We start from the raw sequence: 27,106 nt of genomic DNA, 5'->3' as shown, positions 1-27,106 counted from the left end.
ACAGTCACTAGCACCTACGGGTAATGGCGAGGGTCAGAACTGGCGCTGGTGCCAACCTCCAATAAGCATGGAGATGTTTGGTGAATCAGAATCCCTGCAGTTTCCCTGTTTCCTGATGAGTAAACAGGTCAGACAGAGGACCCTCTAACTTCTCTTTCCTGAGTCATAGAGAACACAAGGCCAGCCCCTCACCCCTGCCCTCTTCCCGCCCGGCCTCTGGCACACATGCAGGCTTCCTGTCCCTCCATCCGGCAGACATGCCTGGTGTGCTGAAGGCCTGGCTTAGCTGGATGTGGGAGGTGCTCTGCGTTTGCACGTGCAAGTGAATATATGTATGCACTGAGTGGCTTGTGGAGCTGGTCAGAGTGCATCCCTGTGTGAGGAGAGACAGGGAGTCTTCAGATGGAGACTTCACAGAGTGGGAGGACTAAGAGATCTTTCTCCACAGCAAAGGTAAGTGAGGAAAGGGCACAGAGAAATAGACACCGAGGCAGGGAGAGAGACAGATGAGAGTTACAGGGCAAGGCACCCTTGGCACTGAGCTAAGACACATGGCGCAGTGCGTGGGTCATGGCCAGAGTTCAGCTTCCACCTTACATGTGAAGGCAGATTCCGTAGTGTGGTGAACATACTACCCAGCTATGTACATGGCAGCCTTGATACAGCAAAGGAAGGAGAGAGGCAATAAGACAGAGACCGAGAAACTGATGGAGGAAGGAAAAAAAAAAGGTAGAAAGCAGAGAGTTTCTGATGAAGAACAAGACAAAAGGCAAAAAGAAAGAGGTAGAGAGCCTGGAAGTTGAGGGTTCTGCTTCTACATGAGCACATGTTCACCGAGCAGCCTCTGGTCTGAGCTTCTGTTCCAGGGTGGTCAGTGGAACCAGCAGTTCCAACCCGTACTGAACCCTGGGAGATGTGTGGGTTATTCTCCCATTTTACAGATGAGGAAATGGAGGCTCACAGGGCTCAACTGCCGTGCCTGAGGTCACACAACTTGTGACAGCTTGTAAATACTACAACCTTTGGACCCCAAGATAGGGAGAGGGAGAGAGAGAGGACACAACTCAGAGAGGTCCAGCGGAATCAAGCAAGGAATTGGAGGTGTTGCTCAGGCTGAGGGCTGGGGAAGCAGAATCCAGGCAATGTGCCTGTCAACTCCCTTTGGCTTAAAGGAGTACCTGGCGGCCAGCCCGTTATTCTGGGGGATAAGGTTCTGGGGGATCAAGGCAGGTACCCCACCCCCACTTTCTGCCTGTGAGCATCTAAGGCCCCATTCCTATTCCTGGATCATCCTGGGTGTTCTTCAGAAAAACAAAACAAAACAAGAAATAGCTTTTCCTGGAATTAATTCCTAAAGGGTATGACAATTCCAAGTGGTGTAGGAATGGGTGCAGGGCTGAGACCGCTAATGTTAACTGAACGTATTCTGTACGGGCTCTAAGTACTTTATCTGTACTAATCATGTGTTAGTCTGCACATCAACCTTACCAGGGCAAGTACTCTTTTCCTCCCCATTTTATAGATAGGAGTCACAACCAGGCTTGAGTGGAGGTACGAGAGGATGCAGAACTCACAGGGTATCCTTTGCTGCACTACCTCCCAAAGAAGAGAAGCTAGAAGGGATGGGTGTGGAAGTCCCCCTTGCTGTCTCACTTCCATCAGCCCCACTCTTGCTTTTTGCCTTCTGTAGAAATGAATCGTCTGTCCACTAGGAACTCTACGCCCTCCCAGAGGTCCCAGACTCATTCCTCTCCTCCCAGGGGCTATAGAACAATGAGGGTAGTGGACTCCTCACTGGAGGAAATCAGCTGAGCTTGGAGAAGAGCAGGGGAGGGTGAGCTGGGTTGGGCCCTGTGTTGGCTTGGGGGTAGAGAGGGCAGGGATGCTGGGGGCTGTGCAGATAGGACAGGGACCGGGGGCCTGGCCAGGAGCCCAGCTGCTTTGCATCTCGAGATGGAGGAGAGAGAAGTGTCAGCTCATTCTTGACTGTAAACACATCCCAGTTCCCACGCCTCCGATCCCGTTCTTGCTGGAGCCCCCACCCCCATCCCCTTCTACTGCCAGGCTTTTCTCCTCCCCATAACTGAGGCTATGAAAAAGAGATGCAAAGCTCCTGGGATTCCTGCCTGGACTGCGAAAAGACGAGCCATTGGGAGGCCTCTGGCTGCTCTGATACTACTGGCTGTGTGGCTTTGGGCGACTGACTTATTCTCTCTGCCCATTTCCTGATCTGTAAAATGAATAATAATACCTGCCACAATTGACTGATATAAGCTTTAAATAAGGTAATCCATGTAAATCACTCAGCAGCCTGCCTCAATCAACACAGTAGCTGATGTGTGGGGTCACATTATTCTTATTGTGACAGAAGGTGCCAGGGCCCCTCAAACTAGGGATACAGTGGAAGAAGAGGCGTGAGTAGGGAGCGGGGCCGTCTGTTTGGGAAGAAGCAGCAGGGGTACTTGGGGTACATCTCTGAGTGAATTGAGGGCCCCTGAGGTGGGATGGAGTGATAGTAGTTGTTGGACCCACGCTGCTGGGCCTGGAGAGGGCTGGAAGAGAATGGACAGGGCTTCAGGTCCCCTTGTCTCTCAGGAATAAAGGCTCCAGAGGAGACAAGCCTGACAGGCCAGGCTGGGGTTGTGGGCTTCTGGTCAGGCCAGTCGCTTCCCCTTCCTGCCAGGCTCCCTACCCCATTGCCGCCCACCCCGCTGGCCCCACCCTGGCCGCCAGCCCCATAACCAGACAGCTGATGCTTCGTCTGCACCCCAGTCCTACCATGAGGCCCTTGAGAAAAAACAGAATCTCCTCACCCTCCAGCCAGCTCCCTTATGGCCACTGGAGCCAGCTAGCCTGCTGTCCTGCCCACCTCCAGCGCTCTCTTTCCAGCCCCCAGGTGAACCATTTCCTCTGAAAACTGGTTGGCAGAAGGTGATGGTGGGAGGGGCTGAGGTGAAGGGAGGAAGGATTCTGAGGGCCAGCAGCCCAGTCTGCACAGCCTCTTCCTGGGCCCCGGCTCAGGTCCTTCTGCTCTAGTTTTGTCCACCTCACTGCAGTCTCCAACTGAGGGCAGAGCCCGGCCAGGGGAAGCCTGGCCTCCTGGTGTGGTTGGAGTTGAGGCTCACCCAAGGATGATCTTGGATCCAGACAGACTAAGCTCTAACCTGAGGATAGGGGCCCCATGCCAGGGCCACAGTGGGGGTTCAGCAAGAGGGGAGTGTTAAGGGGGAGATGTGTGGAGAGCTCAGGGTCCTGCCCATGGCCCTGACTGCTGAGCACTTGAAGGAGAAGAGGGAGAAGGTCATCTGAGAGCAGACGGGGCAAGCCCCGGAGGTAGGCACTGGGCCTGGGAAGGTGGTTAGAGCAGGACAGGGGCAGAGGAAGTAGTTTGGGGACACTGGGAGGAGCCAGCTCTGTTTGGGTGCAGGATGGCAGCATGTCTGGGGGATGCTGTGGGGTGGTGCACCGGGGCAGGCAATGAGTGGTCTGAAGGACACTGCTGGTCCCTGAGGACAGGCTGAGTCCCCACCCCTACCCACCCACTCAGTGAGCCACAGTGCTCACTCAGCTTGGGAGAAAAGCTAATGAAAAGAAGCTTCTGACCTTGACCACTCCCACCATCCCACCTTCTGAGTTGAGGGCAATGGGAGGACTGAGCCATCCCCACTCCCTGCTGCCCTCCCCCAAATATACACATTCTAGCTAGTCTCCATTTCCTGTTTCCAGGCTCTATATCCTGAGCACGAGGATATTCTCAGGCTCCTGGGGCCCTGAGGCCATGTTGCCTGAGCTCACCTGAAGTTTCTCGGGATTCTCAGGGGCATCGTGGGGACTGAGGCCTGAGGGGAGGAAGCACAAAAGCCAGAGGTGGAGATTTGCCTCCAGGGAGCTGTGATAGGAACAACTAGCCAGAGTGGTGGGTGGTACTGCTGCTCTGCAGGACGGGAGGGTGCTGGGTAAAGATTTCTGTGGGAAGGAGGCCACCTGGGGAGGAGAGGTGGCCCACCCTTTGGCTGAGAGGGATTCCTGTGGGGGTGTACTCTCTGGGTGAGACTGGGTAAGTCTGGGAGCACATCTCTTGCTCCAAGACCTGGAGGGGAGTGCTGCCTTGACCGTGAGAGCAGCTGTGAGCCCCCTGGGAGTGTGTGGGTGGGGGGGTATGGGGTGGGGCCAGGCAGCCAGCATTCCAGAGATACTCAGGGGTATAAGGGGCCAGCAACCTGACCTTTCTGCTCCAAAATCATAAGCAGATGTGGGCGCCTCGGGGAGGCATAGAGCAGGAACCAGGGCAAGTTTTAGGAACTTTAAACATGGAATCTGAAACCAGCAGCGGGAGCGGCCATGCAGGAGCTCAGCCTCCCTGAGCTCAGAAGCAAAACAGACTCATCTGAGTCCTGACTCGCTTCCTACCCACTGGGCAAGGCTAGGGGTGGAGGGGTTGGAGAGGAGCCCATTTCCAGATGGTTGATGGGGTGGCCAGAGGGAGGTAGGTGCTTCTTGTTAAACCTGAGGCCTCCTCGGATGATAGTGTTATAAAGTACTGTAATCCATAGGTTAAATAGAGACACCAGGCAGGTTACAGAAGAAATGTGAGGAGTTTATTAATTAGCTGGCCAGCTAGCTACATGGGGCACGGTCCCAAATCATGTAGGCTCTCATACAGTTCTGAGCCTTCTTTTATACAAAATCAAGTACTGGTTGGGATGGGTAAGGAGGGAGCATGGTACAATAGTCAATTACTAACAAGCTTACAACATTCAGCTATAGGACCTATTAAAAGGAAAAAGCATTCTTACACATCAAGACCACAAGATAACACAGTAGTAATAAATGTTTTACATACCCGGCAAAGACATTCCCAGATCTTCTAGTGTCTACCACCCATCCCTGTCGCCACAATAGTGGGAAATGAAATGTTTAGCTTAGGATAAGGAGAGAAGCTAAATGAAATTACCTTTGCTAAAAGTGTTGGGGCCTGCTCTATGCCTCAACTCGCTTGCTTGGTTTACAAGTTTTATACATATAAAGAATTTCAAAAGGGATGATTATTAGAAAGCATATAAAATGTCACAGAATGCAGGTTTTTCAAGTAAGGGGAGTGAGCTCATGACCCCTTTGTCTAGCAGTACACGTCTCATGATCCCTTTGTCTCAGGACTCCAGGAGGGGAGGAAGAGTTAGAATCAGTGTAGGAATTTTTAACTAAGCTATGTAAACATTGTCTCCAAAAGGCCCTTAAGGAAGAGGAAGAGGAAGTTTTCAGATAAGTTTTACCTTCTTTGCTCTGTCTAGCAAGTGGCCCCAGTCCTTCCAGGGAACTATAGTTAAACTATGATAACTACTAACTAACTTTTGCCCCTTTAATCTCTTTCTCTTGGGTTTTTTCTCCTCAGAAAGGAGGGGTAAGGAGGTCTGACTCTTCCTTTTAAAATACTAATGTTAACAATTTTTGCAATTCCTTGGCACCTTATCACATTCCCCACTGGTTTTATATCCTGAGTCAAATCCTTGACTCATTTTAACGAGGTGTATGAGGCTGTTGAGTAGGCAGGGGCCTAGAGTTAAGACTAGGATTAATGATCTGCAGATCCTGTAAGTAGGAACATCAGCCTATAACATGCAACAGAAAGGGTGATGTGTAGCCTTGATGTTTACATTAACAGTAATATAGTCCACTGAAGAAACAAATGCTACTAATTAACTTCTTACAACCTGTACAAACCTTCTGCAACTTACATAAACCCTCAATTTTTATGAATCTTTTTATTTATTCTGAAAGAACTAGCTTTTATAACAACTTTCTTCCTTTTCCTTTCAAAAGTATTTATCTTACACCTTTCATTATCAAAACTATATAATTCCTTTCTAGTCGGAACTCTTTAATTTTAAAAATCTTAACCTTTAGTGACAACCAAGCTGGCAACAAGTAATTTTTCTTCCTCTTGGAGGTGTCCTCCCTCTAAGTAGCTAATATTTTATAGGAGTAGCTATAAGCACATATATATTTTTCATTTACCTTGTAGCTTCCTTTTTAGCAAAGGGACTTATATCTCCCTTCTGTATGACTCATAGTAGTACATGCATCAAATCTTTTTTTTTTAAATAATTTTATTTTTTTAATGGGGCGACATCAATAAATCAGGATACATATATTCAAAAATAACATGTCCAGGTTATCTTGTCGTTCAATTATGTTGCATACCCATCACCCAAAGTCAGATTGTCCTCTGTCACCTTCTATCTAGTTTTCTTTGTGCCCCTCCCCCTCCCCCTTTCCCTCTCCTTCTCCCCGCTCCCCCCATAACCACCACACTCTTATCAATGTCTCTTAGTCTCACTTTTATGTCCCACCTATGTATGGAATAATGCAGTTCCTGGTTTTTTCTGATTTACTTATTTCACTTCGTATAATGTTATCAAGATTCCACCATTTTGCTGTAAATGATCTGATGTCATCATTTCTTATGGCTGAGTAGTATTCCATAGTGTATATGTGCCACATCTTCTTTATCCAGTCATCTATTGACGGGCTTTTTGGTTGTTTCCATGTCCTGGCCACTGTGAACAATGCTGCAATAAACATGGGGCTTAGAGCTTGACCTGTGGTGGTGCAGTGGATAAAGCATTGACCTGGAAATGCTGAGGTCGCTGGTTCAAAACCCTGGGCTTGCCTGGTCAAGGCACATATGGAAGTTGATGCTTCCTGCTCCTCCCTCCCCCTTCTCTCTCTCACTCTCTCTCCTCTCTAAAAATTAAAAAAAAAAAAAAAACAAAAAAAAAACAAAAAAAAAAAACATGGGGCTTACACGCATCAAATCTTAAGATGACTTGTTCTGGCTTTCCTTTTACCTCAATTTCCCTCCTTCCCCAGTCTAATTAAAAGGAGTTCCTCGGTGAGTTTCCTCAGGCTTTAGCCATCAGTAGACCAGCTAGCTTCCGGTCTGTGGCTGGAGCAGGACATGTTGTCCTTTTCAGGGTCAGCTTACAGGGGTTGGTGGGATCGTTTGCACGGTCTCCGAGGGGGTCTCCAAAGGAGCTTAGGGACAAGGGGTGTTGCCCTGTCTAATGCAATTCTGTATGGGGTGAATTTTACCCAGTAGGGGGGTATTTAGCTTTTAGCAAAACCAGGGGGAGTATATTAGTCCAGTTTTCATCAGTTTTTAGAATGAATTTGATCAGGACTTTGTCAGAGTTTGGTTTATTTTTCCCAAATTCTGAAGCCTGTAAGTACAATATAATTTCTAATTAATATTAAGTGCCCTTCTTTTTTTTTATTTTAATTTTTTAATTTTTTTTATTTTTTGAGTGCCTTTCTTACCAGCTGTGAGACCCCAGATATAAATGCAGGCCCATTATTAATGGGCAACATATAGTAATTTCTTAACAACTGTTACTACGGTCTCATTTCTAGTAGGGAAAGCTTCTACTTATTCTTTAGCAAAACCTATTTCTTTATTTTTTATTTTTTTTTATTTTTTATTTTTAAATATTTTATTTATTGATTTTTTAGAGAGAGAGGAGTGAGAGAGAGAGACAGAGAGAGAGAGAAGGGGGAGGAGCGGGAAGCATCAACTCCCATATGTGCCTTGACCAGGCAAGCCCAAGGTTTCGAACCGGCGACCTCAGTGTTCCAGGTCAACGCTTTATCCCACTGCGCCACCACAGGTCAGGCTAGCAAAACCTATTTCTAAATGTTCATTCACCTGGGACAGTTCCTTTCTCCCTGTTTCTCTTTATAATTTCTTTATTTTGCTTAGTATTTATTTGGGCACAGACTAAACATGTAGACACTATGCCTTCTGTAATAGTTTCTAAGTCTGGTTGCTAATTTCTTTACTTAGGGCTTCAGATAAGAAAAATGTTTTTTGTCTGGTCTTTCTAACTATCCCTTTTATTCTTAGTGGTCCCTTTTAGCTACTAAAATCTCTAAAGGCCCCACTGGTTTTAGGGCGACATCTTTGCCTTTTTGCCCAATTTCCTTTTGTCTCTATTAAGTCCCTTTATCTGGTGTCCCGGGCAACGAATAAGGGCTTTAGTCTTTGGTCTTCTTTCCCTTGGCCCACCTCAACGCTGGAGTGAGAGCAGTAAGTTCTGCCCGCTGAGCTGAGGTCTCTTGTGTGGCAAGGCTTGGGCCTAGATGGTCTTATCAAGAGTCACTACTGTTACTCTCGCATATTGGACCCCCTCTACAACAAAACTGCTGTCATCTGTGCAGAAAAGTCTGGCGTCGCAGCCTGGACAGAGTCTAATTCCGCAGAGCAGTCATGCAGAGGAATACTGGGGTCCTTATTAGCAGATGTCAGAAAGCCTTTTCCCTGTCTGAGGGCCTAGATAAGGGCTATGAGTTCTGCCCTTTGTGCTGAAGTTCCCCTGCTCAGTGCCTATGCTTAGATGACCTGGTCCAGGGTCACTGTGCAGCCCCTGTATACCTGATGCCGTCCTGCATGTAACTGTTCCCATCTGTGTACAGTACCTCATTGGTGTCTGACAACTCAGAGTCCTTTAAATATGGTCGGGCAGTCTGTATGATGTTGATTACTTCCATACAGTCATGTAACGGGGTGGCTGGGTCATCATCGAGGAGTAGGCTTGCAGTTAATAGCAGCTGCATGATGACTACAGGTGGCTGGTGGGCAGCTAGTCCGAGAGGGTTGGTTTCTGCTCATATCTCTGGATAATTCTCCTGAAGCTGCTGGAGGAGAGATGGGCTGTGGGTGTCTCCTGGCTTAGTTGATTCCTGTAAGAGATATTCCTCAGAGAGAGGGCAGGTTAACAGTAGCTGCAACCTGGCGTTTGAAGTTTCCTTATTGGCTCTTATTGTTAAAGTGGTATATTCCTCTTTGAAGGAAAATTATGGTCTGGAGCTTTTGTAACGAGTCCCGTCCTATTAGGGTGTAGGGGCATTCCGGCATGACCAAGAATGAATGGGTGACAGTTCCTTGCCCTAGATTGACTGTTCACTGGGTGGTCCATGGATAGTATGCAGTTTTCCCTGTGGCCCCTTGTACTGGAGTTTTGTGAGGGGTGATAGGTCCAAGAGGCTCAGTTAAGACCAAATGTGTTGCTCCAGTGTCTATTAGAAAGTCCACAGTTTTTCCCTATTACTGTTGTTACCATAGGCTCTGGGGGTTCAGTCCTCAAAGTTCAGGACCTTAGAGCTTGCCTTGGCTGCTCGTACTGTAATTTGGGACATTTATTTTTCTAATGTCCTTCCTCCTTGCACTATGTGCACTGATTCTTCCCTAATTGAGTCTTAGTCTTTCCTCTTAAGTTTCTTTCTAATGTCTGGAGCTGACTGGACACAAAGAGCGAAGTTAATTACTCTAGCATTTTCTGCACTTCAGGGTCTAGGGGTATATAGACTCTATAAGCTTCCTGTAGTCTCATTAAGAAAGCTGTGAGAGCCTGACCTGTGGTGGCGCAGTGGATAAAGCGTGGCCCTGGAACGCTGAGGTTGCCGGTTCGAAACCCTGGGCTTGCCCAGTCAAGGCACATATGGGAGTTGATGCTTCCTGCTCCGTCCCCTCTTCTCCCTTCTCTAAAATGAATAAATAAAACCTTTAAAAAAAATGCTGTGGGAGACTCTTAAGGACCTTGAATCACTTCTGATAATCTTAGATAAATTTATGGGTTTCTTAGTAGCTTCCCTGATCCCGACTGACATAAACTGGTGAAAAGTGTTCAAAGTTTCCTCTCCTGCTTGGGTGTGAGGTTCCCACTTAGGCCGGACAACCGGAAACATTTTCTCGAGGTGGTTTCGGTTGTCCTAAGTGGGGCAGCATATGTACAGTACAGATTCTAACAGTCCTGTTAGGGCTTGAGGCTTTCCCAAGAAAGGGGATTCTGAGCTTTCTAATTCTATAGGTCACTTGGGAAAAACGGCTTTAAATTATGTCCTATTATTCTATGCCTCAAATTCTAAAGATCTAGTTAAAAGCACCAACTGAGATGACTAATACTTTATAAAATAAATCTTATACTCTACTAAATTATAAATCCCTTTTACATTCTAAGAAAACATACTTTCTTTATGCTGTAACTTTATGCACCCTAACAGATAATGTCTAAAAAGCTCAAGGGAAACAGGTTTCTGTTCATATCCTTTATAGCCCTTTTAATCTGGGCATGAAATTTAAATGTTTCTATCACAATTACTCATTTATTTTCTCCCTTCTATTCACTATGTTGAGAATTCTACCGTTAAGCCAATCAGTAGTAATATTATTTGTCACTCTCGGTTTGGTGACCTAACATTGAACAATACTTCTTTAATGGTCCACAGCTCATGAGCAGACTGGACCTTACTACTTTAACTGCTTCAAAAATGATCATTAAGGCCCCGGCCGGTTGGCTCAGTGGTAGAGCGTCGGCCTGGTGTGCAGAAGTCCTGGGTTCGATTCCCGGCCAGGGCACACAGGAGAAGCGCCCATCTGCTTCTCCACCCCTCCCCCTCTCCTTCCTCTCTGTCTCTCTCTTCCCCTCCTGCCGCCAAGGCTCCATTGGAACAAAGATGGCCCGGTCCCTGGGGATAGCTCCTTGGCCTCTGCCCCAGGCGCTAGAGTGGCATTGGTCGCAACAGAGTGACGCCCCGGAGGGGCACAGCATCGCCCCCTGGTGGGCAGAGCGTCGCCCCCTGGTGGGTGTGCCTGGTGGATCCAGGTCAGGCGCATGCGGGAGTCTGTCTGACTGTCTCTCCCCGTTTCCAGCTTCAGAAAAATACAAAAAAAAAAAAAAAAAGATCATTAATAATCATTACATATTCCCTAATACTTAAACCAAGATTTCAACATTACAGGGCCATGAAATAGCAAGTAAAAAGGAGAATTAACAAAAGACTCTTGAAATAACATACATTTCTAACATAGAAAATATTTTTCTACAACAAAAGATCTGGTACAAAAGGAAGTCTTCGTATTTGGCAGACCATACAATTTTATATGCCTCATCATCAGTACAAACTTAGTACAATTTACTATAAGAGGATGGTAAACTGTTCAATACTACCTCCAATGAACCACTGATTTACTGAGAAAAATGAGGAATGGTCAAAATGCACTCACTTTTTGTAGTCATCCAGCTGGCATAAGAGATGCTAACCCTCTTTTTGACCTACAGGTTTTCACACTATCAAGTCAATATAAGGGTAGGGGTAGCAAACTGAAAAAACACAAATTTTTACAAACTCATTTTCCCAACAGTGGGCTATTCTAGTTCACACGAGGTCCTCAATTTTCCCGGGGACATAGTAACCCCGTAATCCCCTGAGAACCTTTTTTCATAATTCTTGACCATCATGGCTAAAGCAGTGGATTTAGAAGGGGCAGTATTCCCTAAGTCTTCTCCTCGGGTCTGGCTCTAGGTATGAGGCGGTGATTCCCCGGAGCCAAAGCAGAGGAGTGGGGGCTGTAGTAAAAGGGTGGTAGCCCCTAGCTTACTGTGTTGTTAAAATCTTTTGTCTTTAATTACTTGGCGTAGCCCTTGAGCCAAGAAGAAGGTTTGTTTGTTAGTCAATATAAGGGAATCAGCCAGGGTGCCGGGGATTCCCGGTGCCCGAGGGGGAGGGGCAGGTGCCCGGAGCTGTGGGAGGAGCCACCGCGCCGAACCGTGCCCTGTCTGCCGCTTTTATTTTTTATTTTCTCCACTGCATCCCGTGCAGCCAGCTGCAGCCTGGCTGCTTTTACTTTCTCTGCTGCCGCTGCCTCTGCTGCCACACTTGGCTGCAACCTGGCTATGCCATCTGTTCACCGGTAGGTGCCCAGTGATAGTGTGCTAGACTGCTGTGCTTTCTCTGGGTCTAGCAATTCTTGACTTGGCCAGTCTGCTCTAAAAGTTGACCACTTTCACTGACAAAAATGACCCTTATTTGTGTGACTTAATTGAGACCCACTACCTGGATGAGCAGGTAAAATCCATCAAAGAATTGGGTGACCACATAACCAACTTGCACAGGTTGGGGCCCCCGAAACAGGCACGGCAGAGTATCTCTTTGACAAGCACACCCTGGGAGATGGAGACAGCTAAGCCTTAGGCTGGCTTCCCATATCCACAGGGTGACTTCCCAGGTCACCAAAGCAGTATGTGCATGTTGGAGTTACCTTTACCTTTTCTAAAACTTGTACCAAATTATCTACTTATGTCTTTTTATTTGTACCATTTCTTCAAATAAAGTAATTTGGTACCCTCCCCCCCCCAAAAAAAAAAAAAAAGTTGGCCACTTTAATTGACAGAGAGTTTTCAATGTATCTTGAGACAATTTTTACATTATAACTATTGGAAAATCTATTTTTGAAATTCTTAAGCATACATTTTAGTGGGGTCTGGTTCTTACTTTTAGATTCTTCTAAAGAAAGTTCTGCCCTGGCCGGTTGGCTCAGCGGTAGAGCGTCGGCCTAGCGTGCGGAGGACCCGGGTTCGATTCCCGGCCAGGGCACACAGGAGAAGCGCCCATTTGCTTCTCCACCCCTCCGCCGCGCCTTCCTCTCTGTCTCTCTCTTCCCCTCCCGCAGCCGAGGCTCCATTGGAGCAAAGATGGCCTGGGCGCTGGGGATGGCTCTGTGGCCTCTGCCTCAGGCGCTAGAGTGGCTCTGGTCGCAACATGGTGACGCCCAGGATGGGCAGAGCATCGCCCCCTGGTGGGCAGAGCTTCGCCCCATGGTGGGCGTGCCGGGTGGATCCCCGTCGGGCGCATGCGGGAGTCTGTCTGACTGTCTCTCCCTGTTTCCAGCTTCAGAAAAATGAAAAAAATAAAATAAATAAATAAAAAAAAAGAAAGTTTTAATTTTTTCTATTTTCCTTCTTAATATTAATTCTTACTCTATATCTTCTAAGTGGGTAAAAACTTCTTTGGGTCAGTATGTGGATATCTGAATATCTGAAACTAGTTTCTACTTTCTACTTCCTCCAGCACTCTCTCAGTTCTTTAGTTAGTTTTAAATTATTTTTATTTTTATTTATTTATTCATTTTAGAGGAGAGAGAGAGAGAGAGAGAGAAGGGGGGAGGAGCAGGAAGCTTCAACTCCCATATGTGCCTTGACCGGGCAAGCCCAGGGTTTTGAACCGGCAACCTCAGCATTTCCAGGTCGAGGCTTTATCCACTGCGCCACCACAGGTCAGGCTCTTTAGTTAGTTTTAGCTTTAAGCAATATAATATTTCTATGAATTTTGCCAGCTTTATAATTTGTGGGCTTTAGAACGATTTTCTCAGAGTTGCCTTTCAGAGGTGACACCCATTTACTGAGTCCATCTTGGGATATTCGCTCTCCTTAGTATAGGCCGGTCAGTATATACCCCTGATCAGTTCCGATCCGGAGATGGAAGAGGTTTACAATTTGCTATTCACATTTACACTTGATTTTTAGACACAGTTCAATGGACAAGGGAAGGGGATGCCCTGTCAGGAGCCTCTCAGGTGCTCACCTGGCTGTGTCCCTCGCGGGAGCTCAGGCGCCTCTTTTTTTTTTTTTTTTTTAAAGGTTTTTTTTTTATTTTTTTATTCATTTTTTTAGAGAGGAGAGAGAGAGACCGAGAGAGAGGAAAGACAGAGAGAGAGAAGGGGGGGAGGAGCCGGAAGCATCAACTCCCATATGTGCCTTGACCAGGCAAGCCCAGGGTTTTGAACCAGCGACCTCAGCATTTCCAGGTCGATGCTTTACCCACTGCGCCACCACAGGTCAGGCTCAGGCGCCTCTTAACATTGGTGGGTCAGTATAAAGCCCTGACTAGGATCAGAGAGTGTCTGATACCACCCTAAGCTGAATGAGGATCGCCAGGGAACTGCAGGTTGGAGCCCACTCGAACTCCATAATTATTCACTGTGGAGCCACAAACTGGAAACTCAGGGGCAGGCACCAGAGATCCCCATTCACACACCAATCACTCAGGGGTTTTCAGACAGAAACAATAAAAGCAAAGAATGAGATCTCGACCTGAACAGACAGCACAAAGGTGTCCCAGGAAGCCTGGAGCAAGACTTAATTTAGTCCCTACTATTTGCTTTCCCTGAGAGCTCAAACAATATGTTCCCACTAGTTGCTTCCCTGAGAGCAGAAACAAATGTGTCCCAGGAGCCTGAGGCAGGACCTAACTTTCAGCCAAAGTCTTGGCCCTGGAGAGCCTATTCCGTGAGTTTTGATCCCGTCTGATCCTCCACAAGTTTCAAATTGTCTAGTCCAATACAACTCAAAATCCAGCAAAGCAGTAAATCCAGTAAATCCAGATTTACTTTACTTTCCTTACCTCTGGAGGTCAATCTTCACTCCTTGATTTTACGGCTGAATCTGGGGACCGGGGGTGTCTGCTGGGAAGTTGTCTGAGACCCACAGGAAAACTGGAGCCCTGGAACATCTCAGGGGGCGCCCCTCCCAGAGATCCAGCGGGGTCAGGCAACCTTCTGGAGAGGCCAGCTGGTCCGGGTGTCTCTACCCCGTGACACAGAACACCGGCATTCCAGACGAGCCCCCAAATGTTACAAAGCACTGTAATCCTCGAGTTACATAGAAATACCAACGGAGGTTACAGAAGAAATTTGAGGAGTTTATTAATTAGCTGGCTAGCCACATGACTAGCTACAAGACTAGCTACATGACTAGCCGGCTAATTAATAAACTCCTCAAATTTCTTCTGTAACCTGCCTTGGTGTCTCTGTGTAACCCACGGATTACAGTACTTTATAACAATAGCACCTGGAGTTGGGTGCAGTGATGTGCTGGTAAGTGTTCAACAACTGGGTCTCGTGTGTGTTTGTGTGTGGCTGTTCCTGGTTCGTGTTTGTCTATTTCCATGCTGTAACTAATCCCCTATGCCTGATTTCAAGCTACTGATGCGACATCAGGAGTTGGAAGATGAGTAACCATTGGTTCTTGTGGGTCTGTATGAGTGGTGCAGCACACCAGTGGCTGGGAGGAGCCTCTTTCAAGGTCACCTGGACCCAGTTCTACTTACTCCCATCGCATACTGCAGGAAACCACATCATTGTGTTTTTGGCCTCTGCCTGCATATACCCAGTGATGGGGAGCTCATCACTGAGATTGCTGATCCCATTATGAAACTGCTCTGATTGTTAGAAAGTTCTTCCTTCAACTGAACCCAAGTCAGCTTCCTTTATAACTTCCCCCCATTGGCTCTAGTTTTGCATCTTGGTATAAATATCAATGTGCCCCGGTTAGGGGCTGGGGATTCAGAGATAAAAGGCACTAGTCTCGCCTGACCAGGTGATGGCGCAGGGATAGAATGTTGGACTGGGATGTGGAGGACCCAGGTTCGAGACCCTGAGGTCACCAGCTTGAGTGCGGGCTCATCTGGTTTGAGCAAGGCTCACCACCTTGAGCCCAAGGTCGCTGGCTCAAGCAAGGGGTCACTCGGTCTGCTATCGCCCCCTGGTCAAGGCACATATGAGAAAGCAATCAATGAACAACTAAAAAACTGCAATGAAGAATTGATGTTTCTCATCTCTCTCCCTTCCTATCTGTCTGTCCCTATCTGTCCCTCTGTCTGTCTCTGTTACCACACACACACACACACACACACACAAAGGCACTAGTCTCTGCCTGACATGTGGTGGCACAGTGGATAGAGCGTCGACCTAGAATGCTGAGGAGCCAGCATTCCCAGACATGCCCCGTCAAGGCACATATAAAAGGCAATCAATGAACAACTAAAGTGAAACAACTATGATCTCGTTCCTTCTCTCTCTCTCTCTCTAAAAAAAAAAAAATAATAGTAACAATCACTTTATGAATGAGTTTTCAAAAAAAAAAAAAAAGGCCCTAGTTCCTGCCTCTAGAGGTCATGGTCAGGGAATAGGCACTGGAACAGTGGTGTGTGTGTGTGTGGGGGGGGATGGTGCTGGGAGCTCCAGAGAGATGGGTGGGGGCAGTCTGCTTGGGGCAGGGGTGAAGGAGGGGTGGCTGGACCTTAAAAGGTGAGTACTCAAGGTGATGAGTGGAGGGAGGGACGGCTAGACAGAGGAAGCAGTGCGAGAAAGGCTCAAAGGCATGCAGCATACTACCTAGTTAGGAAGGAGACCTGGGGAGCTGGGGCCTGGGCCCAGGGGCCAGAGGACAAGAGGCAGCAGCCTCCTCTCTGCTGCCACCCCTGCTCAGGTGTCTGCAAAGACTTGGTCTTCTAGGCTTGTGGCCACAGTGCCATGTCACTGGCCATGTCATGTTGCAGGCCTCTGCAATGTCGCCACCTCTACGTTCCTTTCTTCTGGCCCTGAGCCTGGGGCTGGCTGGAACCCTCAACCCCAGTGACCCCAATACCTGCAGCTTCTGGGAAAGGTGAGAGGGGCCCCTGCTGTGCTTTGAGGGCTCCAAGCCCCCGGCTCCCCGTTCTCCCTGCTAGGCCTCCTCTTCCTGAGTCCTTCTGTTACCTCCATCCCCTCCCTCCTGTTTCTACTGCTGTTCTCTCTACTCCCCTCCACAGGCACCTTGGACTCTCTCCCCAGCTTTGACCTTGTCTCAGTCTCTCTCCTAGCTCTGACCCTTTCTTGTCTTTTCTTTATCCCAGTCCCTTGATCCCTGTGGGAAGCTGGGGATGGGACAGAGCACAGGGTGGGAGCCATTTACTGTGTAGGGGGCAAGCAGAGGGGCTGGTCCAGGGGGATCTAAGGGGACAGGGCTGGGGAACCGAGGCCTAGGGCAGGATTTGGCCAGGAGTGTTTCAACCCACGTCCATTAGCTGGCTCGGAGTCAGCTCTAGCTCGATCTCCCAGCATGGGGGAGGAGGAGGAAGGAAAAACTGACAGCTCTGGGCGAATAGGGTGAGAGCGGGGCTTTGATAGGTGGTGTCCCGGGAATATTCTAATTCGGGGAGGATCCCTTCATGTTGGGGGACAGGAGGGCTTCCATTCTAGGCTGGGGGAGCAAGCCCAATGCTGGGTCACCTCACCAGGTCCCTCCCTACCCTGAGCCCTGACCCTTTCCTGTCTCGCAGCTTCACCACCATCACCAAGGAGTCCCACTCCCGGCCCTTCAGCCTGCTGCCTTCGGAGCCCTGCGACCAACCCTGGGAGAGTCCCCACACCTGCCCCCAGCCCACGTGAGTGCCCCGACTCCCTCTGTGGGCAGATGGGCTGCCCCTGCTCCTTCACATCCTCATTCTGTTCTCCAAACCTTCAGAGTTTAGAGGCAGCATCTGGTCTCCAGGCACTCAAGGCGTGGTGTGTGCTCTCTGCTCTCCCAGCCCACAGTGTGGACAGTGTCCCAGGCCTCCCACAGTGCTGCACTGTGGGAGGGGGGCGCTGGGGCCTCAGCGGCGAGACTGAGGGCCCTTCTGGGTCTCCCCAGGGTTGTCTACAGGACTGTCTACCGGCAGGTGGTGAAGACAGACCACCGCAGGCGCCTGCAGTGCTGCCAGGGCTTCTATGAGAGCGGAGGGGCCTGCGTCCGTGAGTCCCGGGTGGGGCCATGGGGTGGGAGGGGCCCACCCCCTTCCTAGTCCTTCCCCTTGTCTACGAGGGTAGGGCTACTCCTCTGCCCTTTGGGTTTCTCTTCCTCCTCCCCTCACCTGGCCTTGTCCCTAGGGACACAGCTGCCAGCTCCTGCCGCTGACTCTAGCTGACCCCATGTGTCTCCTATCCCCTCTCTCCACGTCCCTCATCAGTCTCTGTCTCTGTGCGCGTCTTTCCAGAGCTCTCTCTCTGCCTCTGGTCTGCCTGTGTCTCTGTCACTGTGTGTCTGGGGGCTTGGTGGCTGCATCTGTCTCTGTCTCTGTCTCTCTGTTGCCATCTGTCTCTCACTTGTTGCTATTCGGTCTTTCCTGCTCCCCACCCTCCGACACCTTGAACCCCCCAGAATGAGGCCTGCTCTGCTCTTCCCCTTCCCTCACACCTAGCCGGTCAACAGCCTCTGCCATGCCTGACCTACCCTGAATTCCTACTGTCTCTCTGGATAGCATACATATCTAGTTGCTTGCTGAGGAACCTGAGGAACCCTCTTCCCATTTTCTCAAGGTGTCTCGAGAATTGCACAGGCTGGAGGGCTCAGAATTCAGAGGTCTTGTCAAGCTCTGACCTGTGTTGCTGCCCCTCATTCTTTCTGCATGTTAGAGGCAGAATTGCTGCTTAAGAGAACCCAGGTCCCTGGTGTGAGAGGAAGATGGGGTTAGGTTTCAGAGGATAAAGATGGGTAAGGAGAGGGTTGCAAGCCTTTTCACGCTCCCCTATCTCTGCCCTAGCACTTTGTGCCCAGGAGTGTGTCCACGGCCGCTGCATGGCACCCAATCAGTGCCAGTGTGTGGAAGACTGGCGAGGTGATGACTGCTCCAGTGGTGAGTAGTTAGTGACTGCAGGGCCCTTGGGCACACCTTCTTTACCAGGGCACAGGTGCTTAGGACCCCAGAATAGTTATCTACCAGAACCCCATTGGGATGTGCTCCACGCTGCCTTTTCCGAAGATGTGGTATAGAGTTTGGGCCAAGCTGGACATGGGCGTATGTTGTGGCTGGGAGACAGAGACAGGGGTTAACTGGAGGCTGGGGAGGGGTGAGGCCCCTGGTGACTCCCTTCTACCCTCCTCATCTCACAGCGTGTGCCCCAGGACTGTGGGGGCCACAGTGTGACAAGCCCTGCAGCTGTGGCAACAGCAGCTCCTGTGACCCCATGAGTGGGGTATGTACCTGTCTCTCTGGCCTGCAGCCCCCACATTGCCGTCAGCCCTGCTCCTTTGGCCGTTATGGCCCTGCCTGCCAGTTCAGCTGCCAGTGCCATGGGGCACCCTGTGATCCTCAAACTGGAGCCTGCTTCTGCCCCCCGGAGAGAACTGGGCCCAGGTGTGTAATGAGGGATAAGCACACTAGTGGGGTCACACACACAGGACTACACAGGCATACGTGGGCATATGAGGAGACTCCAAGTATGGGGATGGAGTCAAGAGACCAAGATCCTAGTCCCAACTCTGCCACTCACTGGTTGAGTGACCTTGAGCAAATCATTGACTCTGTGAGCTTGCTTCATGTCTGTGCGATGGCAACAGCGTTGTCCATGTGGAACGGTTACTGTGAAGAAAGCAGGAGAGGGCATGTGTGTGAAAACATGTCATAAAGTGGGGCTAAGACAGGGACACAGAGAACCCTGTTGCAAGGCAGGGTGCAGGGAGAACTGGGGAGTCATGGGGAGGAGAAGGTTCACCTAGGTGGAGACCCATGATGCAGCTTCATGGAAGAGCTTGGGTGTTGAGTCCTCCACGCAGGTAGAGGATTCCCCTGAAGGAACAGCATGAGCAAAGGTGGAGGTGGAGTGGGGTGCGTGGGGCTGCTCACTCTACCTGGTGGTGTGGTGCTATGTGTCCCTGCCACTTCCAGTCTTGGAAATTTTTGCTTTCTGATGCTTGCAGTCCCCAGCAGGGAAGGGTTGTGGACTCACTGAGCCCTAAAGTCAGGCCTTCCTCTTGGGAGGGGGTGTGTGTGGTTGGCCAGCCCTTGGAGGCAAAGGGCAGGAGATACTGCTGTTCACACACTGCCCCTACCTGCTCGCCTTGCAGCTGTGAGGTATCTTGCCGCCAGGGCACTGTTGGCTCCTGCCCCCACACCTCTCCTTGCCACAATGGGGGTATCTTCCAAGTTTCCCAGGGCTCCTGCAGCTGCCCACCTGGCTGGATGGTATGAAGGGTAGAACCTGTTGAGATGGGGTGTGAGTCTGGGGACAAGTCTGTGGGTGGTTCTCAGTAGGGCTCTGAGGAGGTAATATGTGAGGGGCTGGGCTCTGTGGGCTCTGGAGAGGTTTGAGGGCTCTTGTATGGGAATATCAAAGGGTCCTGTACCCATAGGGAGGGAGGTGGTCTGTGCCTGGGGCTCTGTCCACCTCTCACCCCACAGGGCACCATCTGTTCCCTGCCCTGTCCGGAGGGCTTCCATGGATCCAACTGCTCCCAGGAATGTCGCTGTCACAATGGTGGCCTCTGCGACAGATTCACTGGGCAATGTCGCTGTGCTCCAGGCTACACAGGGGATAGGTGAGTGGCATTAGCGAGGGCAGGAACCATGGGGGTGGGCCAAGAGGGGTGGGCTAACCAGACTCACTCAGCTGGGTGCTCAGGTGTCGGGAGGAGTGCCCCGTGGGCCACTACGGACAGGACTGTGCGGAGACATGCGACTGCGCCCCTGGGGCCCGCTGCTTCCCAGCCAACGGCGCATGTCTATGCGAACACGGCTTCACTGGGGACCGCTGTGCAGAACGTCTATGCCCGGACGGACTCTACGGCTTCAGCTGCCAGGTGCCCTGCACCTGCGACCCAGAACACAGCCTCAGGTGAGCCCTGGGACACTGGTCAAGGACTCAGGAGGCCAGTGAGGGAGGCCTTCGGTGCTGAAGCCACTAGAATCATGAAAAGTGCCAGGGGTATATCCAAGGGCAGGACAGATGTCACAGAAGGGAAAAAGGGGGCTTTGGGGACGGGGATGTGGGGTGCTCTCAGAACAGCAGCTAGACTTTCTTATGGCCCCCTTACTTGGCAAAGCGGGGTGTCCCCCACAAAGGGGTCTGGGTTCGCCAAACCCCCCCTCAGAGCGCCCTGCCCTTCTCTGCCGGCAGCTGCCACCCCATGAGCGGGGAGTGCTCCTGCCATCCCGGCTGGGCCGGCCTTCACTGCAACGAGAGCTGCCCACAAGACACGCACGGGCCTGGCTGCCGAGAGCACTGTCTCTGCCTGCATGGAGGCCTCTGCCAGCCCGACAGCGGCCTCTGCCGGTGCGCGCCCGGCTACATGGTGAGGCACGTCCCACGACCAGGAACCCCGGGCGGGGGCCGGAGGTAGGGGGTAGGTGGAAGAGCCTACGCCCCTCACGAGTCCGCTGACTGCCCTCAGGGCCAGCACTGCGCTAGCCTCTGTCCGCCTGACACTTACGGAGTCAACTGCTCCGCACGCTGCTCCTGCGAGAATGCGATCGCTTGTTCGCCGATCGATGGTGCTTGCATATGCAAGGAAGGTAATGGATTGGGTCCCCGGGAGGGGCGATTTGGGGGGTGAGGCCACCACGGAAAGAAGGGAGGGTTCAAGGGCTGGAGGAGGCTACAGAGTAAGGGCGGAGCCACTGGACAGCAGCTGGACTGTAGGCAAGTAGCCAGGCTACTTCCTTCTCGGAATTTTCGCTTTGCTTTTTATTCAACTGAAAAAATCCCACTCATCCTTAAAGGCCCAGGCCAGAAGGCACCTCTTTGGTTCACCCTCAGTGATCCAGAACTACACAATGGCCAGGCAGGGCCTCTGAGCTCAATTGGGTGGCATGGTGGCAATCTTTAGGCTGTATTCTGACACAGATGTGTTTTGTTAACCGCTAGTCTCCAGTTTCCACTCCTCCCCACTGTCTTACGCATGATCTGGATAACTCATTTAGTTACCTGCTGGGGCTTCTGTAAGCATTTGGTTTGCTGCCACCCCCCTTCATTTTGCAGAAGAAGCAACCGAGACCCAGAATGGGGTGGTGCCTGGGCAGCATTTAGCTTTCTGTTCCACATCTAACAGTTTATATGTTCATCTCTTATATGGGACAGTAAGCACCCACCCTCCACCTCCCCAACTCATAGCACAGAGCCTGGCACAGCCAGTGCCCAGTGTGTGCTCACCCAGGAGGGGAGCTGGATCCTCATGCCTACCCTTCTTCCAGGTTGGCAGCGTGGTAACTGCTCTGTGCCCTGCCCGCCTGGAACCTGGGGCTTTGGTTGCAATGCCAGCTGCCAGTGTGCCAATGAGGCATCCTGCAGCCCCCAAACTGGAGCCTGTACCTGCACCCCTGGCTGGCACGGGGTGCACTGCCAGCTGCCCTGTCCAGTAAGTTCCCAACAGCCTGCCTACCTGGGGGAAGGGAGGGCATGGCACCTCTCAGCTGTCTGGTCTGCACTAACCTCCATTCCCTCTTCAAGAAAGGGAAGTTTGGTGAAGGCTGTGCCAGTCGCTGTAACTGTGACCACTCTGATGGCTGTGACCCTGTTTATGGACACTGCCAGTGCCAGGCTGGCTGGACAGGTGAGTATTCTGGTGTCCCGGCTCCAGGCCCACTGAGGAGTTGAGGGTTCATCCCCCAGGAAATGAGTCCAGAAGAACCCCTATGGAAGGGATGCGAGAGGCCAGGCTCACCTTACCCCTCTCTCCCACAGGTACCCATTGTCACCTGCCCTGCCCTGAGGGCTTCTGGGGAGCCAACTGTAGCAACACCTGCACTTGCAAGAATGGGGGCACCTGCATCCCTGAGAATGGCAATTGTGTGTGTGTACCTGGATTTCGAGGTCCCTCCTGCCAGAGATGTAAGGCTCCCTTCTCTCCCACCTGCCAGCAGTGTGGTGCATGCAGTGTCAGGTGCCAGAAGCCTCTACTCAACCAATCTTGCTTTCTTCCACTGATTCCAGTCTTTGGGCCAGTTACTGCAGTGGGAAGGAGGCAGAGAGATAGTGGGATCAAAGGCTGATTGGGGTCCCTGCCCCCAATCACTAGGAGCCCCTTTCTCTCAGCCTGTCAGCCTGGTCGCTATGGCAAGCGCTGTGTGCCCTGCAAGTGTGCCAACCACTCCTCCTGCCACCCTTCGGATGGAACCTGCTACTGCCTGGCTGGCTGGACTGGCTCCGACTGTTCCCAACGTATGTGGTAGCCTGGCGGTGGCTTGTGTGTCCAAGTGCATGTGCATAGAGGGTGGGACAAGGACCAGAGGCTTCTGTTCCCCTGCTCCTGGGCAGAAAAGCTTCCGGACCTACCTTGATTTGGTCAGTTATATAAACAAGTACTTATTGGACATCACCTCGTTCTGGATGCTGAGGATGCAGCAATGAACAAGTCAGAAAAAAAAAAAACAATTCCCTGCCCTTTTCCTTGGTAGGCCTAGGAGGAGCAGTGCAGGGGAGGGCGTGAGGAAAACCAGAAGCTCAGTTTTGAACGTGTTCTTTTTCTTCATTTTTCAATTTATTTATTTATACGTGGTTTCTTCCCCACATAAATATATGAAGAACATATGTAAAAGATTAGTCCAAAACAACCAAGTGAAATAAATTTTGAAAAGGGAAACGAGAAGCTATTACTGTGAAACAGGCCGTAGGTAAGCTCATCAGCAGGCAAGGTAGAGGAAAGTCATCTTGGTGGAGAGTTTTGCCATAGAATTCAGTAATAACTACCATTAGATTATTTGCTAATGTCAGATACACAACAGTGATGCCTTAGATAATGTGGACATTTACTGCTGCTTTTATTTTTTTTAAGTCCAGAGCTATATAATGCAGGTTAGTTGTCCGGCCCTGTCACATTGTTCTAAATGGCCATTAGATAGCCAAGTGCAGATATTAAGAAGGCAGTTAGGCATGTGGGTCTACAGATCAACATTTGTGAGTCATCTGAGTGTAGATACTGTTCAAAGCCTTGCTGTCCCCGGGGAGACCAAAGCTGAGGGGAAGATTCCAGTGCTGCTGGGGCTGAAAATTCATCTGGTGCGGGAGAGGGCTGGACTAGCACATCAGACAGGTACCTTGTCTCCTGCAGTGTGCCCTCCAGGACGCTGGGGAGAGAACTGTGCCCAGTCCTGTCAGTGTCACCATGGTGGGACCTGCCACCCCCAGGATGGGAGCTGTTTTTGTCCCCCAGGCTGGACCGGATACCTCTGCTTGGAAGGTACCAACAGAAGGGGAGCTCCATGGCCCTGACCCCAAGTCAGCCCTAGCCCAAGGAGGAGGCTGCAGTGTCCTGGCAACCTCTGATCCCCACCCTCCTCCTTGGCTCTCTCCCAGGCTGTTCTCCAGGGATGTTTGGTGCCAATTGCTCCCAACCATGCCAGTGTGGTTCCGGAGAGAGTTGCCATCCAGAGACGGGGGCCTGTGTGTGTCCCCCAGGACACAGTGGTGCCCCCTGCAGGATTGGTGAGTTCTGTGGTCCCCATCATCCCCAGGGAACCAGGACACAGGTACCTGCCTGGGTCTCTGCCAGGATCTAGGCCCTCCATCTAGGAGTCTCTCCCATACATGTCCCCCAAGCTCACCAACAGAGCCAAGACACTGTCCTGAGTGACTGCCCCCCCACTAGGAATCCAGGAGACCTTCACCATGATGCCTGCCTCTCCAGTGACCTATAACTCAATGGGGGCGGTGATCAGTATCGTCGTGCTGGGGTCTCTGGTGGTGGCCCTGGTGGCGTTGTTCATTGGCTACCGCCATTGGCAAAAAGGCAAGGAGCACCAACACCTGGCAGTGGCGTACAGCAGTGGGCGACTGGACAGCTCCGAGTATGTCATGCCAGGTGAGCTGGCCTGGGAGCAGGGGACACATACGAGTGGCTGGCTCATAGACACGACTGACCCTGCATCTCTCCTTGGACCTGGAAGGGGGGTAGGGAGTTGGAGGGAGGAAGGGAGGTCAGAGGGACTGATTACTGATCTGGAACAGAGTAATATTCTTGGGTCCAGGCTTGTCTCTGCTGGGTGGGTCACCCTGGGCCGGTGTCTGTTCTTGCAGATGTCCCTCTGAGCTATAGTCACTACTACTCCAATCCCAGCTACCATACCCTGTCACAGTGCTCACCTAACCCCCCACCCCCCAATAAGGTCAGTACCGGGGGAGGGTGCGCTGTGGAGGGATGGGTAAAGACCTGCTTCTCTGGAAAGCTCCAGCCTTGTGTGTTCCTCTCCCTATCCTCCCCCTCCCCCTATCAGGTTCCAGGTAGTCAGCTCTTTCCCAGCCTCCAGGCCCCTGAGCGGCCAGGTGGAGCCCACGGGCCTGATAACCATGCTACCCTGCCTGCTGACTGGAAGCACTGTCGGGAGGCCCCTCCAGGGATTCCGGACAGGGGTAGGAGCCTGGAGGCTGGGCCTCTGGTGAGGGTGGGTGTGTGCAGCCCAGCATCCTGCTCTAGCGCATCTACACAGGGGGCTCTGAGCACCAGCTCTAGAGGAGGCTTGAGCCTGGGGAGAGACCAGTGGTCTGATTGCACATTGCCGCCTCCTCCTCAGGTAGCAGCCACCTGGACCGAAGCTACAGCTATAGCTACAGCAACGGTAACGGCCCAGGCCCATTCTATAGTAAAGGTACAGACACGAGGGTTGGGGTGGGGGTCAGTGAGAGGGCTGCACTGGGATTTAGGAGCCAGTGCTTCCTGGACATGAATTCTCTCCCCTATTCTCAGGGCCCATCTCTGAAGAGGGGCTGAGGACTAGCATGGCTTCCCTCAGCAGTGAGAACCCCTATGCTACCATCCGAGACCTGCCCAGCCTGCCAGGGGGCACCCGGGAGAGCAGCTATGTGGAGATGAAAGGCCTTCCCTCAGGCTCTCCCCCAAGGCAGCCTCCTCAGCTCCCGGACAACCGGAGGCAACAGTACTCCCAGGCACAGAGAGACAGTGGTACCTATGAGCAGCCCAGCGCTCCGACCCATGGTGAGCTCCGACTCCACAGGGGCAGTGGTTAGAGAGGCAGAAGGGAGAAGAGACAAGGCGGGTAGAAAAGGAGAACGGGACAGAGAGAATATGGAGGTGGCATGATGTGGCAGCAAGAGCAAGGTCTTTGGGGTCATCAGACTTGGGCTCAGACCAGGCATGAGGTTTGGGAATCAGGTTGCCTCTTAGAGCCTGAGTGGTAGTTCCTACCTCACAGGGCTGAGGGTTTGAAATGGTGGTTGAATAGCACCTGGCTTGTGGAGTTAGTATCCAGAAAAGTGGGAGCAAGGCTAGTGACAAAGTACCCTCATATCCTGTGAGGTGGGCAGTTTCAGGGTGGCCTTCCCTACTGGCAGCTGATGAGCTGCACAAACTTTCCTATAGCCAGGCAACAGTCCTCTGTCTTTGGGCAGAAGAGGCTAGAGAGGGGAGAGTGATAAGAAGGGGAGGAGCCACCCCCCCCCCCCTCACTCTGTCCCATCTCTGTTTCCAGAACAAGACTTCATGAGCTCCCAGTGCCCCCTGCCTCCGAGCCTGCTCCCCGGCCACTATGACTCCCCCAAGAACAGCCACATCCCTGGACACTATGACTTGCCTCCAGTACGGCACCCTCCATCACCCCCACTTCTGCACCAGGACCGTTGAGGGGCCAAGATGGTGTGCACACACCAGCACACCTGTTCTTGCTGCCTAAGACTGGGGACAGAGCCGACTGTACTCTGCCAGGAGCATGGAGAGGTCGGGCAGACCATGGACATGAACAAGCTATGAACAAGTTTATTAGAGGAAGAGAATGGAGAGATGGGAGCCTGGTTCCCAGTTCCACGTTGGGACATTGGTTGGCAGGAAGCCTGCATTCTCTTTCCCCACCACACTGCTAGCCCAAGGGCACTTGGACCTGTGCACATAAACTGGTGGGTTGAATGTTGCTGGATGACTGATTTCATATTGATGTAAAAAATGTATATTCGATACCTTTTCTGTGCATTCCCAGGTTGGGCTCTCTGTATGTGTGTATACGTGCGTGTGTGAGCTTCTGTGCATGTGGTTTCAGAGCGTTACCAGGCACAGGCCCTGTCCTAAGGCCCTCACCATTTAGTAGAGAGGCAGCCCAAACCCAGTTAACTCTAGCAGTGGTCTCCTAGCCTGCCCCCCCCCCCCCCCCCGCACTTTTCCACTTGGTACCCCTTCCAACCAACTGCTGATTAGTTTGCCCTGGAGTCTTCATGGGTGCCCCATTGGTCAGGGGCCAGAGTAAAAACTGTCAAAAGATCTTACAGGCCCTGCTGGCTGTCTTCAGCTGTCACTCTGCTCCAGTCATATTGGCTTCTAGGTTCTCCTATCAGCTATACTTCTTCCTGCCACAGGTACTTTGCACAAGTGGGATGTTCTTTCTCCCCCACTCACCTGTTAACTTCTACTTGTCTTTTACATCCCTTCCTCTGGGAAGCACTTCTTTTTAATAGCATTGATCACAGCTGCATTCATTCACCAGATGCCCAAAGAAGGCCTGCAGGAAACCTCTGTAATGTGGTGTTTCCTTATGTGATTTTTGATTAATTTCTGCTTCCCCTACCAGACTAAGTTCTCTGAATGCAGAAGTCCTGTGGTTCCCCTTGGCACATAGGAAGCACTCAATAAATGTTCCCAAAAAGACTTGAGCTACTGAATGAATGAAAAGAACCAGTGACACTGTGCTAAATGCTCAGATTGATGAGCGAATTACAATACATGCTCTGAGAGTTAAAAAGTCTGCATAGGTGGGATCC

The 27,106-nt window shown here is 51.1% G+C and overlaps 1 protein-coding gene across 3 annotated transcripts; it reads left to right on the top strand.

Moving 5' to 3' along the window:
• The first annotated feature begins 369 nt into the window (after positions 1 to 369).
• On the top strand, positions 370 to 26,316 carry PEAR1 (platelet endothelial aggregation receptor 1). Of its 3 annotated transcripts, none has more exons than XM_066261764.1 (23): positions 370 to 453; positions 16,171 to 16,277; positions 16,933 to 17,037; positions 17,286 to 17,386; positions 18,175 to 18,267; positions 18,525 to 18,768; positions 19,479 to 19,596; positions 19,813 to 19,949; positions 20,033 to 20,245; positions 20,528 to 20,702; positions 20,802 to 20,922; positions 21,601 to 21,764; positions 21,857 to 21,959; positions 22,091 to 22,237; positions 22,442 to 22,567; positions 23,457 to 23,585; positions 23,702 to 23,830; positions 23,994 to 24,206; positions 24,422 to 24,510; positions 24,619 to 24,754; positions 24,916 to 24,960; positions 25,089 to 25,337; positions 25,831 to 26,316. In XM_066261764.1, the coding sequence occupies exons 1-23, from the start codon at positions 403 to 405 to the stop codon at positions 25,980 to 25,982; spliced, it is 3,147 nt and encodes a 1,048-aa protein (XP_066117861.1). In that variant the 5' UTR covers positions 370 to 402; the 3' UTR covers positions 25,983 to 26,316. The 3 variants fall into 3 exon arrangements, with proteins under 3 accessions (XP_066117861.1, XP_066117860.1, XP_066117862.1); XM_066261763.1 differs by having other exon boundaries at positions 24,916 to 24,990; XM_066261765.1 differs by lacking the exons at positions 370 to 453; positions 16,171 to 16,277 and having other exon boundaries at positions 18,635 to 18,768; positions 24,916 to 24,990.
• Positions 26,317 to 27,106: the final 790 nt, after the last annotated feature.

This window comes from Saccopteryx bilineata, chromosome 2, assembly GCF_036850765.1.
Source record: "Saccopteryx bilineata isolate mSacBil1 chromosome 2, mSacBil1_pri_phased_curated, whole genome shotgun sequence".
In the NCBI taxonomy this organism is placed as follows: domain Eukaryota; kingdom Metazoa; phylum Chordata; class Mammalia; order Chiroptera; family Emballonuridae; genus Saccopteryx; species Saccopteryx bilineata.
Note: the sequence above shows the minus strand (reverse complement) of the source record. Positions and strands in the feature narration are given on the sequence as shown.